The 16,813-nt window shown below is 41.4% G+C and overlaps 1 protein-coding gene across 5 annotated transcripts in view; it reads left to right on the plus strand.

Moving 5' to 3' along the window:
* AKR1D1 (aldo-keto reductase family 1 member D1) overlaps nt 1-15,895 on the plus strand; it is a 35,250-nt gene extending 19,355 nt beyond the window's left edge. For all 5 annotated transcript variants that reach the window (XM_071551109.1, XM_071551106.1, XM_071551107.1 and 2 more), the window contains 7 exons: nt 1,568-1,684; nt 6,115-6,192; nt 8,307-8,429; nt 10,155-10,264; nt 10,724-10,889; nt 11,986-12,068; nt 15,732-15,895. In XM_071551109.1, coding sequence (XP_071407210.1) covers nt 1,568-1,684; nt 6,115-6,192; nt 8,307-8,429; nt 10,155-10,264; nt 10,724-10,889; nt 11,986-12,068; nt 15,732-15,774 — 720 coding nt within the window. In that variant the 3' untranslated portion in view covers nt 15,775-15,895. The remainder of the gene's footprint in view (nt 1-1,567; nt 1,685-6,114; nt 6,193-8,306; nt 8,430-10,154; nt 10,265-10,723; nt 10,890-11,985; nt 12,069-15,731) is intronic.
* Nucleotides 15,896-16,813: the final 918 nt, after the last annotated feature.

A 16,813-nucleotide genomic window follows, 5' to 3' on the forward strand; every position in this document is an offset into this window, starting at 1 on the left:
GAACATGAAGAGTCTACAATTCCTTACTTAAATACAAGTTAAGCTCATTTAAAATGCTTAAAAAACACATAGACTTAAGCTTTCAGGAAATCCAGTGGAACAACTTAAAACATGAGCACAAGACCTTGGTCCCTTTACTGTAGTACACCTTTCCACTGTCTGCTGACCATAAACTCTTCACACCTTGCAGAATACAGCTGGGGAAGGCCTGGGATGAATTTCCAGTTGTCAAACCTTGTTTTGGTTTGTTAGCTTAGGGCAGGGACAGATGTGCTGCTCTCAGTATAACTTAACTTCAAAGTAATGTGTCCTTGCCTCTGCTGGCAGAACTGAGCAGATGGTTTTCCCAGGGAATAGCTATAACCTGGTTAAAACAAAACAAAACCAAGCACCAAAAATATCTTAAAACTTAAGCAGGCTATGGGCTTTAACACCTACAATCAATATCTTCTCAAAAAAAATTGCAACTCAAGTGTTTTGTGTCTTAAGAATTGATTCATTCTAGACCTTGGCATGCAGTGCCTGTCAGATTTGGAGGCAGAATTGACTAGACAATAACCATACTGGCAAACAGCAGGTTTTTCCAGCAACCAAAAGTGACAAAAACCTCAACAAGATACCACATCTCAGTTTTGTGCATTGGGGAAAAAAAAAAAAACAACAAAAAAAAAACAAAGAAAGAAAAGAAAATAGCCCAGCTTATTGTGTGCTTTCAAATGACTCTTTAAACCTTCTATTGTGTGTTAATTTTGAGTTTTGTTGATTTTATCTGCAGCAATCAGTTTGCAAAGGACCCTTCGTTACTAATTACCATACTATGGTTTTATTCTTACAAGAGGTTTGCATCAACAGAGTTCAGTTAGACATAGTACTGAATGCTGATCCACTATGTACAAGCCACAACCCCTAAAGGAAGCGGTTGGGATTAGAGAGGTGGAAAAGACTGCTTTAACTAGTCACACCTGCACCACAGTGACTAAACATAATTACACCTTTTGGTGAGGACTGGAGAGAAAACCAAAACTTCCCTAGGTCAGGCAGTCACTCAGGCTCCACAACCACAGGAGAAAACCAAGACACTCTCTGCATGCCGGGTGCTTGGCTGTTCAACAGCTAACTCACATGATCTGAACTTCTGCCTTCAAACATAAAACTGACCACAGGTTCCTCATGGGAACAGTTTTCCAGTGAAAGCATACACATGGAAGGCTCGGAAAACAAAAGAAATTTGCCGAAGTTCATTGAGCAAGAGTTTTTAATATACTCCGCTCAGAAGAACCTGTTTTGTAATAAACAAGTATGTAATGGCTTTACCAGCTCAGCACTGCGTCAGTCCTGGGCAAGAATTCCTGTCTTGACTGCTGTACCTGCCTCTGACAGAGGACAGTGTAAGGCCCCTCACCTTTGCCATGCAGTGATGTAGACCACAATGTCTTTGCACTGTGCATAATGGGCTCTGTCAGAAGGACAAGAGGGATTGAGTGGTGAAGGATTGTGTGTTGGGGAGCTTCAGTGGGCTCACTGTTCCTACTGGTACCCAGAAAAGAGTCTGTGCTTGCCTCTGCAGCTGTGGAATACCTGCCACCCTCCAGAACTGGTGCGCCCCACACTGGAGAAAACCCTGAAGATCCTGCAGCTGGACTATGTTGACCTCTACATTATTGAGCTGCCAATGGCTTTCAAGGTAAAAAGAACAATTGCTTGAAAAAAGTGCATGAACTTGGCTCAAGCCAAGGTCTCCATCTAGCATATTCTTTGCAGCTTCCAGCCTATGCTGGCAATAGCACTTTGGCCAGATGTTTGATGTATACTGCATGCATGTATTTCTGTGCACTACTCACACAAAGAGGGGCTCATAGGTGGTATGAGAACAGTAACTGACAGCTGTTGCATGGAGTCTTTCTACTGGGAGGACAAGTCTCCTAATTGGGATTAGAGTACTTCCTATGCTGAAGAATCACTGTTGCTGTATGTGTCTGAATCTTCTCTGAGCCATGAGGGGGGAGTCACTGGAGGAAAGAGGTTATACAAAGCAGTAACAGGCTGGGGGAAAGTTTGTAGGAGGAGAGGTAAAGGGGGAAAATGCCACCAAGTTGGTTTCTTTACTCTGTCCTGAATTAAGGTCACTGGGCAAATCGTGGTTATGGCCTTAATTTCCATAACCACAGTGCTCCTCTCAGACAGCTTCAGTAGACCACAGTTGATCCCAAATATGGGTTGTCCATCTCTCACTCTTAAAAGTTAAAGGCTGATATTCCTTCATTCTGCTGGCTATGGGCAATTTCAAAGGCAACCTTCAAAGGCAAGGAGCTCCCATCAGATTTGCATGCCTTCTGCCTTGCAACCAGCTCTTGAAAGTCCACAGACTTTCTAGTTTCACAGCTCTCCGTATCTTGCTTTGCATTCTCCTCTATAAGTACATGATATAAAGCCAAATGAAATAATACTGAAATGAGAAAAATGATATTCAAAATATTTAAGTGGTTTTGAACTAATGAAATCCTTTTTAGAGAGAATAAGGTCAAGCAATTATCTGGCTAATTGTTTCTGAGAGATGTTTAAGCTCTAAACTGGCCTCTTATTGCAAGTAGTGCTTTGATTTTTAAAATCATATTTTCCTACAGCCTCCAAAATACCAGAAGTATCAGATAGGAAGAAATTTATCAAGGCTATCACCTTAGATCTGCAGACCTTTTTCCCCTCAAGGAAGCTATATCCTATTAAGACCTGTATAGCAGTAACCAGACTTTAATATTAAAATTTTATCTATACAGTCACACGTATGGAATCCTTTGGGGTACATTTTTGATAATTTCCCACCACTAGCAATTTCCTGTTTCCCTTTGCCTGTGTTTGTATTCTCTAGTAGTTCATTCTCCCACATAGTGAAGGTCATTGTCTCACAATGTAAAGATATAGACAGCTGGCTTTAAAGTAATGTACATCTGACTCCCTGAGGCTTGTGTCAACAGTCTTGAGTTGTTAAAGGAGTAGCAGACCTAGAGATTCATTCATTTCTCCCATGAGAGGAGAGGAAAAAAGAAGTCACTTTCTGCCTGAAAAATATACATTTTTTGTGCCAAATACAAAAATAATAAAACCCATCCTTTTGCTATGACGACAGGTTTCCTTCCTTTGCTCCCTCTCTCACAAATACACCTATCCTGTGGGTGAGCTTGCTTTTGGTGAGGAGTGTGCCCGTGTAATGCTAAGAAACTCATACTCTTCCCCTAGTCTGTAAACATTGGTGCTTTCCTGTTTTCCCCAAAGCCTTGTAGCAAACGCAGTCTCTGCTTGGAACCAGTGAAATAATTGAGACAGAATTGACAGTCTTACTCTGAAGACAGTAAGAAACATGCCCCTGCAGAGCCCAGCCAGTGGTGCAAGCTGTCATAAGGACTTTTAGCCAGAGTAGGAGGAAGCTGCTTTCAGAGAGCACCATGCAGAGGAGGAAAGCCCCACCATGCCAGCTCTTTCCAGTAACTCAGGAATGGCCAGCACCTGGTATGATAGGATTCACTGACCTACCCACGTTAGCCTGCACCTCCCTGTATTTTTCCCTCATGTACATTCCCCGATTCAGGACATTTTATCCTTCCTGCCTTTAGGCCCCAACAGTGGTGCTCAGCCCCTCTGACCTAGTGAGGCAGATGATCAGCAGGAACAGGTCTCCTGCTGGCCACCATGTGCCCTCTGCCTGGGGAGTTCATATCTACGAGTAGGTTTTGTAGGAGACTCTGCTCAGATGACTGATTCATCAGTAAGCAGGTACTTGTGCATTAAAGGATCTGCCAATCCCTTCCAACAGTATTATTCCATGATCTGGCAGGAAAGCAGGTATTTTAGCCTTACATTGAACAAGTCTCATCTAAGTATCTTGCCATTTTTAAAGGGTAACCCAAGATGGACCAGTGGTCTCAGTATTTGACTATGAATTGCCTTTTGTTTATAGAATAGACATTCACAAGTTGTTAAAATTGCTCTCTCAAGAAAGCCTGCTTGTCAAAGACCATTTTGTGAAAGCAATGGCTTGTGCAAACCAGTCTTCTTACATCTGCATCAGTGAGAATATTATTATAATGGGAGCAGGGCTTTTCCTCTCAGTAGTTCACAACTGCTGTGTTTTAAATAGACAAGTACATTGTCTGTTATCTTTTGGAGTGGCTCCAGACTTTGAACATGACATGATAAGACGTGATCCCTGCATAGTGGCAGTAACTGTACAGTGTTGCCACATTTATTTCAGTGCTCATGTGACAGTGTGGTAGGAAGCCACATTACATTTAGTGTAAAGTGTGAAGCTACCTCTAAGAGACTGCAAGAGAAGACAACAGCATTAGTGGGAATAAATGGTACAGTGTAGTTCCTGAGTACCAAGAGCTAAAAAATGTGACAAGCTTCTGAAAGACCTTTTCTAAAACCCCATAACTACCTCCCTGTCACCATCAAAACACTGCCTTTCTCTCAGCACTTTATCCATCTGTGGACAGTTCTTCCATTCAGGAATTCCCTTGCAGAAAAAGGTAGCTTGGTAGAGAAAATAAACAGAGAGCAGAGACAACTGTATTTCAAAACCTTGCACAGTTCTATATGTATAGGAAGTCTTATTGGTCCTTGTAGAAATCCACAATAGTTGACACCACTAATCCCAGTCAAGAGAAGTTCATTTTCAAGTGCCATTCATTTTGATTTGGTTCATTTTTGAGAACACAAGTAACAGAAACAGGGGAAAATGGAATGATAAATTAGCTAATGTAATTGCTGTCTAATAACCACTGTGAAAAAATGTTGAACAGAAGTTAATTAATTAGAAGTGGAACAGAGTAAAAAGGTCCTGAATTCAGACTTGTCCTCTGAACTTAAAAGAGACTTGTTATATGTTGAACTTGCAGTCCTTGGAGAATGTGCTGGGGTATCACAGGGATGAATGGTTTGTTCCAAAATACCTTGTGGGTGGGATTGTAAATAGGACTTCTCCACCTCACATTATGATGGCAAAGAGTTTGCTTTCTAATAGAAAAATGGTACCCAATAGCCACCTACTTCCTTCTAGTCAAGATATTCGTTTTTCCAGCAAGACACAGCAACAAAAGCAACAAGTCATCTTTGTGGAACTATTTGAGGGAAAACCAGCATATTTGGAAGAGACAGCCTTATGCCTGTAACTCAGACCTTGGCCCTCTGAAATCTGAGACTGTGTTTCCCCTACACTTTCTTCATTAAATGCCTTGAATTTGAACTTGACTCAACTGGGAGGTGCCAGTTACTGATCATATTAGTCACAGCTGCATGTTCCCAAAGAGTTACCATGTCAACATCTTGTACCCAGGCCTTTGAAATGTAGCAGTTTGACGTCAGATCAAATGTCAAACATCATTGAAGGGGTTTTGTTTAAAAAATAAAAAAGGCAAAACAAAAAACCCCAAAAAAACCTCAAACTGTGATCAGACAATAGGGAGAGAGGTGTTAATGCATTGCCTGTAATAGCAGTGAAATCACCAGCAAATAAGAGAAAGTTGTGCTCATCAGATAACAGCTCATAACTCAACTCTGAAATCTATAGGGTATAGAGGTTGGAAGAAAGAGTTTCTAGTGCTCTTAGAAAGGCGGATAATGCACTTAAGAGGTTAGCTATGCACACAGCCCTTCACCATTAGTAGCCCTTAGACTCTCCAACTGCCAGAAACTGGACTGAGCTCATACTTTTCCCAGTGCCTAAGACAGACAGAATCAGGGGAAGGGCTAGGAAGAGGGAAGAAGTAGAAGAGAATACAGGTTGGTTCTCTAACCCAGCCCTTTGGAAGGAGACTAGTCCTTGGATGCCATAACATAGAGGTCAAAAGTTTACTGAAAAAAACAGGCCATCCGGGAACTGCTGAGTGTACACTCATGTGACAGCTCAGGAGTGTGTCCAAGGGCGATCTAGCAGTCAAGGATGTGGTAAGCCCAGCATGAATGACCTGCTGAACTTAGGGCGTTTCAAAAAACCTTTCAGTATTTCAATTTTTTTTTTTTGTTTGTTTGCTAGTAGTAAGAGAGTCTGTGGAAAAAATCTTTGAACTGAGTGGTGAAAAATTTTTCTTTAAAGCACATAAGTGTGGTTTTACTTTTCAGCCAGGAGATGCGCTCTACCCAAAAGATGAAAATGGAAAATTTATCTACCATGAGACAGACTTATGTGCTACTTGGGAGGTAAGCAAACAACATCCATCCACATATGCTTTAAAACCACAGATCCTCATTCTCAGTTTCACCCGTAATTTTCATAAACATAGGTGAAGCATATTGCCAGGGCAAATTGATCAAGTTCTACCAGCTCCATGGATAAATTTTACTTCTGTCCCTAAGGATGTTCCTTCTTGCTATCATTTAATTATTTTTATAACAAAACAGAACATTGTTGAAATATCCAACATCTACATTTCTTCTTTCAGGAAGCACACTCTACCTTTTCTTCTTGAGGCTTTTATCAATCCTTCCCCTTTATCACTTCTTTACAGAAAGAGAAAGTTGGAGCCATGAAAAAAGATTGGATGCTCTTTAGAAAAAAAAAAAAGCTTTTCACCTTCAAGAAAAACAGAATTTGCCTTAAAGCTCAACACATAAAAACCAAACCACCTACCAAAAAGAAAAAACAAAAACACAACCAACCCTTTATCCCCCCTTCAAAAAGGAAACACCAAAGCCCAAGACCTTGCCATCACTTGCCATTAGAACAAGTTCACTCACTTCTAAATTTACTTATCAGATGGGAATGCAAGATTTTTCTGGTAAGAAAACTCGGAGGGAAGTACCATTTGCCTGAAAGATTGCATCCTAAATTTGTTTGTGATGTGCTCTAGTCCTGAAGGCAGATATCTCCTTAAGCCTATTGTCACTTGGTTTCAGGATCTTGGGGGAGGCAGAAAGTGCAAGTAGCAATCTCCCCACATTTCCATCTCTCAAAGCCATGGACACTCTGAATAGTCGTGTCCCAGTTCAACTCCATTCAAGGTACAGCAGACAAAGATGGAGAACGGTGAAACTCTGAGTGAAATTTCAGTGGGAGAGGCTTTCCCTTGGCAGCTGAGTCATCCATGCTGGGTTTCAGGGGAAACAGGGACTTTCAAGTTAGCTGCTTATGTTACCCTTGTCTTTGGCTGTTGTAGTTCATCTCTCTTTTTCACAGGCTGGTTGCTCAAATGTTGAAAGCAACAGCCCTCACAACACTGTTAGGTTTTTATCTTTGAGCTGGTGTTGTAAAGGTTATGCTGTAGCAGGCCACTCTCTTCAGCTAATAAGCCCAGAGAAAAAAAGGTGATGATGAGTGCCTGCAAATAGCAACTTCAATGTAAATAAACATGGCTCAGCTCAATCCAGATAATTTCACACTCTCAGTATGGTGCTAACTGACAAAAATGGCTCCAGATGACTGTATTTGCTGACTTGTCACCGAGTGATATAAAGCATATGAGGCCAACTAGAGGTCATCAAACACACTGCCTCTTACCTCCCTGCTTTCAGCTCCTGTGAGACAGAAAGGAATAGCAAAACCAGTAGGAGGGGCATTCAGCTCCACAGTGGGGTCTGCTCAGCTTCCAACAGTCACCAAATTAATTGTGTGCAGAGTTTCTAGGAACAAATGGGAAGACCATAGGAAAGGACCCTGTTTTCCCTTAACAAAGCAGCAGATGAAGCTAATGAAGACCAGGTATTCATATGGGTTTCTCAACTATTAGGATCTGTCTAAAGTGCAAAATGTATTGAATGCCTCTCTCCCTCCTGCCCTTCCCCCCCACACACTTTATACTGTACTGCTGTTTTCTGTTAGGGTTTTGTGATTTGCTTTGCCAGATATTTAGGAGATTTCACCAGATAGACACTTCACATGAAAAACTGCCTTACAATCTAAAGGAGTAAAGTGACTTATCAGGAAAGCAGTATGTTTTGTTCACTCTTCTTTTGCCACCTTTGAGGCACTGCTAAAGCAGCATAAAGTTAAGCAAAGTTCTTTGAAAGCAGATGCCTGGCATTTAAGTATCTATATCTCAGGTTAATCTTTCTGCTCTCCAAACAAATTCTATCCTCACAGGAGGTATAAAACATTAGGGTTTGGTCTAGAAAGCAGGTCAACACAGGAGTGTTGGATGTTGCCACAGGAGTTTGGAATGTCTGACACCATCAGCCTCATGCTAACAGAGCTGTTACTTCTGCTGCAGCAAAGGATTTTCTGCAGTCTCAAGAATGGTTTTCTGCCTCTCTCTAAAAATCATGCTCCAAGGAATCAATCCAATGCGTGGGACTCCTCATCTTTGCTTTCTTTGTAGGCTATGGAGGCATGTAAAGATGCAGGCTTGGCAAAGTCTCTTGGAGTATCCAATTTCAACCGCAGGCAACTGGAGATGATCATGAACAAGCCAGGACTTAAGTACAAACCTGTCAGCAACCAGGTAAGACTGCAAGCCAATAGCAGTGCCTGCCACGGTTTCACTGCCCTTTAGGGAACACAGAGGCAAACACATAGCCTAAGTCACCATGTACAGAAAGGTGATGTATGGTTTGTCACAGACACTACCCTCCATATTGTCACACTTCCATTTCCAGCTTGAAAATATTACTTTTTCTACCTAGGCTAAAGATGTATATGTGAATGTGCTGGAGCAATCACTTTGCTCAGTTTCTGCTCCAAGACTGTGAAACTGGTGCCTCTGTGCCAAAGCTCCATAATGAGGTTGAATGCCAAGTCAATGAAGATCTTAAACCTTTGCCATGTACCATACTTCAAGTCTGAAAATTCCCAAGTCAAACCATTCAGAGCTTAACAGTCGTCAATGAAGCCATTTCTACCTCAGCTAACACCAACCCAACTCTAAGTATCAGGGATCCTGAGTCACTCTGAGCTTCTCAAGTTTAAAAGCTGTTAGAAGCAACTCATTAATTTCCTGTACTTGCTTTCTTATGCCTTTCCTATAAGACATTCATAAGAGTTAGAGAAAAATGCAATTAAAGGAGACCTGATTAAGTGACTGACCTGAACTGAACAAGACCACGAAGATGATGGGCATGTCTGAGTTAAATTACAGTAGTGGGGCTCTGAGAAGGCGGTAAGTGGCAGCAACCCATCTGAATGCCCAATACCTTTGGCTCTAGCACTTGGCAGGTCACTGCATTTCCTAGAAATCACTGGGAAGCTCTTCTGACTCATCTGGCACAAACAAGTAGCCACATTAGCACTGTCAGAGACTGGGCCAGAGACCAATCAGGACCAACTTCACACTGTGAACGTGGGACCAAATTCTCACTCTCAGTGCATGGTCTGGATGACTGGAATTGCCATGGAGTGGAGCAGGAAGGCTCATCACAGCCTTCATTTCTGTTTTTCACCTGGAGGGAAAGGCAGCCTGTGAGAGGAGGAAATTCCAGCACCCTTCACTGGTATTAACATGCCTAGCGGGTGCAAAATGCAATTGCTGTTTCTGGTGTGTTCTAAGACTGCACTGAGCATTGCTACTGCTTCCTGGGGTTGAGGGAAACCGGGCAAAAGATTAAGCCCAGCTTAGGGCACCTAGCCAGCAAGCACAGACGTGCCAGATAGCTTCAGACTGCCCTGCAAACAGTGGTTGCTCTGTCATCTTGTAGACAACCTTTTGCCAGAACCTGAGATCACAGCCAGTATTTACAATGTGGGAGGGGAGAACTTGCAACCAGATCATAATCTCTCATGTATCCCCCCTTCAACTTTTTATCTGGGACAGCTTATGCCAACACTTTGCTAAAAACAACATCAGATTAGTCATCCTGAATGTCAGAGGCAAAGAAACAGAGAACTGACCCACATGAGATGGGTTGCCTTCTCAGTCTACTTGTTTGTAGTCAGCTTCCCTCACCTCTATCACCCACACTTATTGCCCTCTTTCCACTGAGGACCAATAAAAGTTCCCTGTAACCAAATTATAGTTAGAGATGTTGATCTGCTGTCCACCAAAATACCCAAAAAAACAACAAAAAAAATCCATCACCATACAGTGTACAATTAGAACACCAAGCACAGATTAAGTTTCCCTATTCCCTAACTTACACTTATCCTTTCCTGAAGGCATCACCTGGTCTATGGCTCTACAAATACTGAGATAGCATCTGCTTGACTAACCATTCTTTTTATGCTATTCCTGTAGGTTGAATGCCATCCTTACTTCACCCAACCCAAACTCTTAGAATTTTGCAGACAGCATGACATTGTTATTGTTGGGTACAGCCCATTGGGAACCTCAAGGGATGAATCATGGTAAGTCTCCATTTTACTTTCTAATAGAAGAACAATATCCAGGAAAAGAATAATATAGTTCTCCCACTGCTGGATCTCTGTGTAAAAATACCTCTGTCCTCATTTTTCAAAGTAGTTTTGAACTTCAGTGTCTAAATATTACGGTTGTGAATGTAAACTTGCCACAGTCCTGCTGCATGCTGTCATCAAAGTATGCCAGGTGTCTGAATAGGAGGTTGCCTTAGGTCTCCTCTAACAGAAAGCAAGTGTTTGTAACTGGGAATGTGTGAGGCTTAGGTAAGGAAATAGGAAGTTGCCTTTGACAGCCTGCCAACCTAAGTGACAAAGCTTTTCTCCAGTCTTTCACACTACTTGTCAAAAGGTACAGTGTTCTGTCCACAAACAAGTAGATGCCCCTATGTTATTACATTAAAGATAAGGGATTTTTTTGTTATGTTTTTCTTCCCAATTTTCTTCCAGGGTAAATGTGTCCTCCCCTCCTTTACTGAAGGATCCTTTGCTGAATGCCATTGGCAAAAAGTACAACAAGACTGCTGCACAAGTTGCTTTGCGCTTTAACATCCAGCGAGGGGTGGTGGTGATCCCAAAAAGTTTCAATCCACAGCGCATCAGAGAGAATTTCCAGGTAAATTCATATTCCAGTAGTACATGGATGAACCCACTTACATTGGCTTTGCCCCTGTAGAAGCCGATTTTCCCATTTTTGTAGATGTACACAAGACTTGACCCATGTCAAACTTTGCTGTGGGGGTGACAGTGTGTCTGTGTATCTCTTAAGGTCTGAGGTGATTGATGAATGCATCCTTAAGGAGCAGAGAGGCACCTGTAGAATGTGGATGCCTTGTAACCAGTAGAATCTTTCCACGTATGTTAGGTGAACTACTGACCAGTAGTGTATGGCATGTTATACATAGGAGTAGATAAAAGTGAAGCTGTTATTAAAAATAAAGTCCTTTGTCTTCAGTGAGCCTTCTGATCACATTGCAGCACGAGTTCTCTCTGCCTTCTCTGACCACTGCTAAGCTGATCTACATTATCCCAATAAAGGGTAAACCTAGTACTTTGCCAGCCACATTTTATGCTTTTTGTCCTCATCACTTAATGGTAACATGACAGTAATAGAGTGAAGCAGAGAGGAAATTTTGGTGTCTTTGAACATTCTGGCGTACCTACAATTCCAGCTTGTGACATGTCTCAGAGCACCAGTTGCTGCAGTGAGCAGCACAAGCGAGATGAAATAATTCAGCAGGTCAGCAGCCCAAGGCTGCAGGTACTCAGGAATGACTGTTCTGCCCAGTCTTGCAGTATGGGACAGCCTTGTTAGGGAAGGGTTGCTGCATACAAGTGTGACAGAAATGTTCATAACCACAGCACCAGAAAACACCTGGCTTGACCACCACACCCAAATAAGGTGAAGCACTTGTTCCTGTATCCCTTGCAGCATTCAGTACCCACACTGCTCCCTGCTTTCCTTGGCAACATATTGCTTTCAAAGCTGGTGGCTCAGTATTGCCAGACTACCTTCCCCTTCTTGCAAAAGAGTGTAGGCAAATGTGACTGGGCTTATTCATGTCCTTGAGACTTCACTAGAAATGCAACCAAGCATGGATTTGTGGGAGAGGTAGGGGGAGAAGGACAGATTGTACTTGTAAAATCTGGAACATATGAAGGTTGATTATGACAAGAAATGCTAACTCATTCCCAACATCTCCTTCCATTAGATCTTTGACTTCTCTCTCACTGAGAAAGAGATGAAAGAAATTGAAGCACTGAACAAAAACGTTCGTTATGTGGAATTGTTAATGTAAGTACAGGAGGAATTCTAGATCCTCACAGAACATTCCTGTTTTTTAAGAGGATTAAAAAAAAACCCCAACAACAAAAAATCCTTTCATTTTAATATTAACTTTTGTATAAATAACTTCATTTTAAAGGTAAGGTTTAAATATGGGAGGTCTTTAATGCAGCCTGAATATGGTCCTGGACCCATGGCAAAAATAATTGTAAAATACTTGCTTACAGCTCAGGTGCCAAAAGGCCACTGAGTAGAAAGTGACTGTATCTGGCTATTCCATCTCTCCTCTCCTCCATTTCCTTAAACTCTTTCTGCTGTATGTGATAATGGTAGTCTCAGACACTGATAAACTGTAGCATCATCCATGTCTAGCAGTGTGGATGTCCAAGCTGAAATTCAAATAGGAGCACTTTTAGTCTTTCCCTGCAGCATCTCACCTTCACTTCCAGTGCTCTGCAAGCCATGTTACTGCTCAAGTTCAAGGACTTGTGGATTGTAAACTTAGTGTTTCAAGAGGCAACTTGTCTTAAATCGCCACAGGGAAGGCTAAGAATCAAAAACTCTTCTACATGAAACAACAGGACTAATTCAAGGAGAGTTTTGCTCCTTCTCACTTCTTTATAAAAGACATCTGGGTGACCACAAGTGCTCAGAAACTTTGTTGTATCCTTTTCTCTGATGCTGTCTTCTACAGCAACCTACCTCCCTTGCTGTCATGGTGAGTTGTACCTTCTTCTAAGCAAAACAGAAAAACATGCAGCTCATTTGACTGCTAAGCCACTTCCTAATTATCTTTCTGAGAACTTAAAAGGCTTGATCTCTTGCTGCTTGTCATCTAAAGCTTACCACCCAATGTAGTTTTGCTTCACCTGAAGGCTGTATTATCCCAGAAGGCTCAGATTGACCCAACATCCCCCCTCTTCCAGAGGATGAGGCTGTTTGTTTTTCCTTCAGCTTAAAAGCACCTACAGGTTATGGCCAAACTTTGTTTTTCCCTTTTCAGGGCACTCAGTAGGTAGCCACATGCTAGAGATTTATTTCCATGTGGCTCATATTACCTGTGTTCTGCCAAACTGTAGCATGCTCAAGCACTAAAAATAATGAAAAGCAGGATAACAGTATCAATAACACTCTAAAATATTGACCATTACTCTAAAGATGGAGAGGCATGTTGCAAAGAAACAAATAAACCACTTACTGTGCTGCATAACTGTGACAGAAAATGCATTCTAAGTTAAAAGCATTATAATGGAGTTTATCTTTTCACATTTAAGCTCAACCAGTTGCTCTGAAGCTTTAGTTTCTTAAAACAGTCTTCCATCAATTAGCAGCATTTAGTTCCAGAAGGCTTCTCATAAATGGCCTAGGAGTTTCTTATGTGCATTTTGGTATTTGAAAGAGTTTGTTTTTATATAGTTAAATTGAGCTATAACATAATTTAAACTTTTAGTGATTATATAAATGGAATGTAACCTTGATGCAAATGCAGAAGCTTTTTCCAGAAAGAGATGCAAGTGCCCACATAAGAACTTTCTAAACCATCAATCAAAAAACCTATTAAACCAAATGCTTTGTTTTACAAGACTAAATTTGGTCACAGGAGGCCACTGAGGATAAGGAAAACAGGATGCACAGAGTGGGCATTGGCATCTGTAGTTTTCACAGGACAGCCATGGTTGGGGAAAATGCTTAAATACAGTCTGATCTCGCTATGAAAAAAGCCTTATCAGAAAAGTGATGTTGCCATGTAAGGAGCAGCTATATATGCATATATATGCTATGTATATATGCCTACTGTGTGTTCTCACACTGAAGTCTTTGGAATTGAAGCTGCACCAGATAAGTTACCAATCTAAAGACACTTCCTATTTCATCCAGCAATATGTATCCAAAAAAGTCAAACTATGATACAGAAAGACTTTCAGTCCATCAACTTTCTGCAAAACCTTTGACTGCATATGCAGATGCCAGCAGGAATGGAAAACTCCAGCTTTTCTCTGGCTCTTCCAGTTATCAGCTACCATATGGGTACCACATGCAAATCTGTTGTTCTAGTGGTGTGAGTAAGCCCATAAAAACAAGATATTGCAGTCAGTGGAATGCATTAGCAAGTTAAGTATCTCAGAAGAAAATGGAGGTGTTGTAAAAATATGAGTACTTCAGGAAATCTTAATCTGAAATTGTTTGTGCTCTTCTTGGAGGAATCTAGAAGTATTGTGGAGGGGCAAGTTTTACATTAATGTATCTGCTTGATTTATCTTGTGCTCCCATTCTCTGCTATGGATGTTCTTCCTTACCAGTTATTCCAAGCTGTACTGATTCCTCCAAATGAATCATTTTCACTTAAAGGACTCAGATTTTTGAATATGTGAGATCTGATTAGCAAGCCTGCTCCATAGATGGAAAGCAGAGATTATGACACTGGCAACTTAGATGTTATCAAATTATTCTGAAGTCAAACAAGCCAAAGCATTGTGGCTTGTTTGTTTTGTTTTGTTTTTTCCTTTCAACCAAGTCAATCTGTTAATGTGTAAACACTTGAGCTTGGCTGAATATTGGAATGAAATGTTTTGACACAACCATTCAAAATGTTTGATGCCTTCCAGTTAGTTACCTTCAATATTGTGAAATGTATCCTTCACAGACTGTAACGATTCACAGCTGGGATAAATGCCAGTATTTATTGTGCTCTGCTGTAAGGCAAGGCAGCCAGCTGCCATGGTGCACCTGAGAATGCTCTTCAGAAATTTTTCATTTAGCTAATGGCAAGTGTTTGTCAAGCCAGGGCTTGTGATTTATCAAACAAGAAAACTCACAACAGAAAACAACTTCTTCTCTCTGAAGTCTGCAAATAACAGGCGATAACGGGCAAACACAGTGTTATTTTGTCACCTGCAGCTGACCCTGGGAATTTTCTTCTTGCCCTTTATGATGATCTCGGATTGGGCATCTTCCTTGAGCATGTAGTTTCTAAAATGAAACCTGAAATATCTGCCTTTGGTAGTATGCACCCATAAACATCCCTTTCTCTCCTGAACTGGGTCACCCAAAAGTTTCTTTGTAAATTCTCCTCCACTGATGCCCAGAACCTGGCAGAGCATCTACTTACAGGCTGAGCTACAGGACAGCCAGACCTAGTCAGGATATGGCAGCTGCTTGTAGAAAGCACCATCCCAGACCCAGACCTGTACAGCTCTAAGGGCATAAAACAAAGTGGTACAGTCAGGTGTCTTCACCTCTGCTTCATATATAGCCTTTATTTCTAGGGGTCTCTCTAGACATCTGAACAAAGAAGTCTTCACCTTCCACAGTGTACACATAGTGTAGCCATCCCCCTTTCCTAAAACACTTTACTAACCTGAGTTAAACAGTGAGAATAGCTGACATCCAAACTCTTGTTGGGTTTTGACCCCATCTCTCCTTAAGGTATGCAAGTCTGTAGGCCCCAAAAATGGTCCTTCATTGCCCACTCCTTAAATGCAGAGGTTAGCTTCCAACTCTGCAGGGACAGTTATTCAGAGCACACAGCTTCTGAGTAGGTAGAAGAGCCTTCCATGAAGGTCACATATAAATAGCAGGGAACAGGTTTGTTAGGCATGGGACAACTGCATCAGCGATGTGATGTTCTGCTTCACCCAAGGAGCTCACTTGTTCAATCTGACCTATCCACAGGTGGCGTGACCATCCAGAGTATCCCTTCACCGATGAATACTGAAAACGAGGTGGGTCTGCACAGTCAGTGCTCTTGGGCTTCACTGAGAGAGGTTCAACTTTTGGTGCTTTGACTTCATGTGAGACTGCTCAAATCGGCATTAAATACATGACATTTACTACTTCTTGTCTTGTCAATCTCTTATTGCTATTGAAGAACCAAATCTACTTAATCAATTGGTTTTGACTTAAAGCCTCCTAACTGAACACTGAAGCTTCAATACTGACAGCTGACAAAACTGAAGATTTCTCAAAAACAGGCTCATTATTTCAAGCCAAATCATTTTCATTGAATGGCACATTCTTCACTCAGTTTGAAGCACAACAACCCATTTCAGTAGGTGTAAAGCAGAATCAGAATCACAGATGGGTAAGGTTGGAAGAGACTACAGTAGGGTCATCTGGTCCAACCCAGAATCACTTTCAGTCATGGCTGAAGTTAAAGAAAGTCAAGAGTCAGGAACTAATTGCATTTTATATACTTGGACATATGCTTATTGATATTAGGTAGGTATGTACACTGCTTTGTGCAGTGAAGCCCATTTCCCTCTGACCAGAGCATTCTTCAGCTGCACACATTCTGTGGGGACACTCCAGCTGGCTCCACATGTAACTAACTAGTTTAAGTCCTAAAACATTATAAGCATGTTCATATTTACACACACACACATCAGATGAGGGCCTCAGTGAAACACAGGACAAGAGCATGACACTTGTGTTACACTGTACTTGCTATTCAAGGGTGGTATTGCATGGCATCGCATATGCAACCTGGAGCTGGCACTACTGAGATCCTCGTCTCATAAGATTAAAAACCCCTTAAAATTCTTTCCTGCTCAACAAATTGATATTAGCCAAAGAAAATTACTGTTCACTTCAAAATTCACATAGACTTTTGTATAAACTCCTGACCAAGACAATACTGAGCTAGGAAGCTAAACTTTAAAAGAAAGTTGTATTTTGCCAAATACCATTTTTTTACCATGCTTGGAGAGATCAGAATACTGGTAGATGTGAGAAAGGGTACAAGTCGGGCAGAAACA

This window comes from Pithys albifrons, chromosome 3, assembly GCF_047495875.1.
Source record: "Pithys albifrons albifrons isolate INPA30051 chromosome 3, PitAlb_v1, whole genome shotgun sequence".
Classification (NCBI taxonomy): Eukaryota; Metazoa; Chordata; class Aves; order Passeriformes; family Thamnophilidae; genus Pithys; species Pithys albifrons.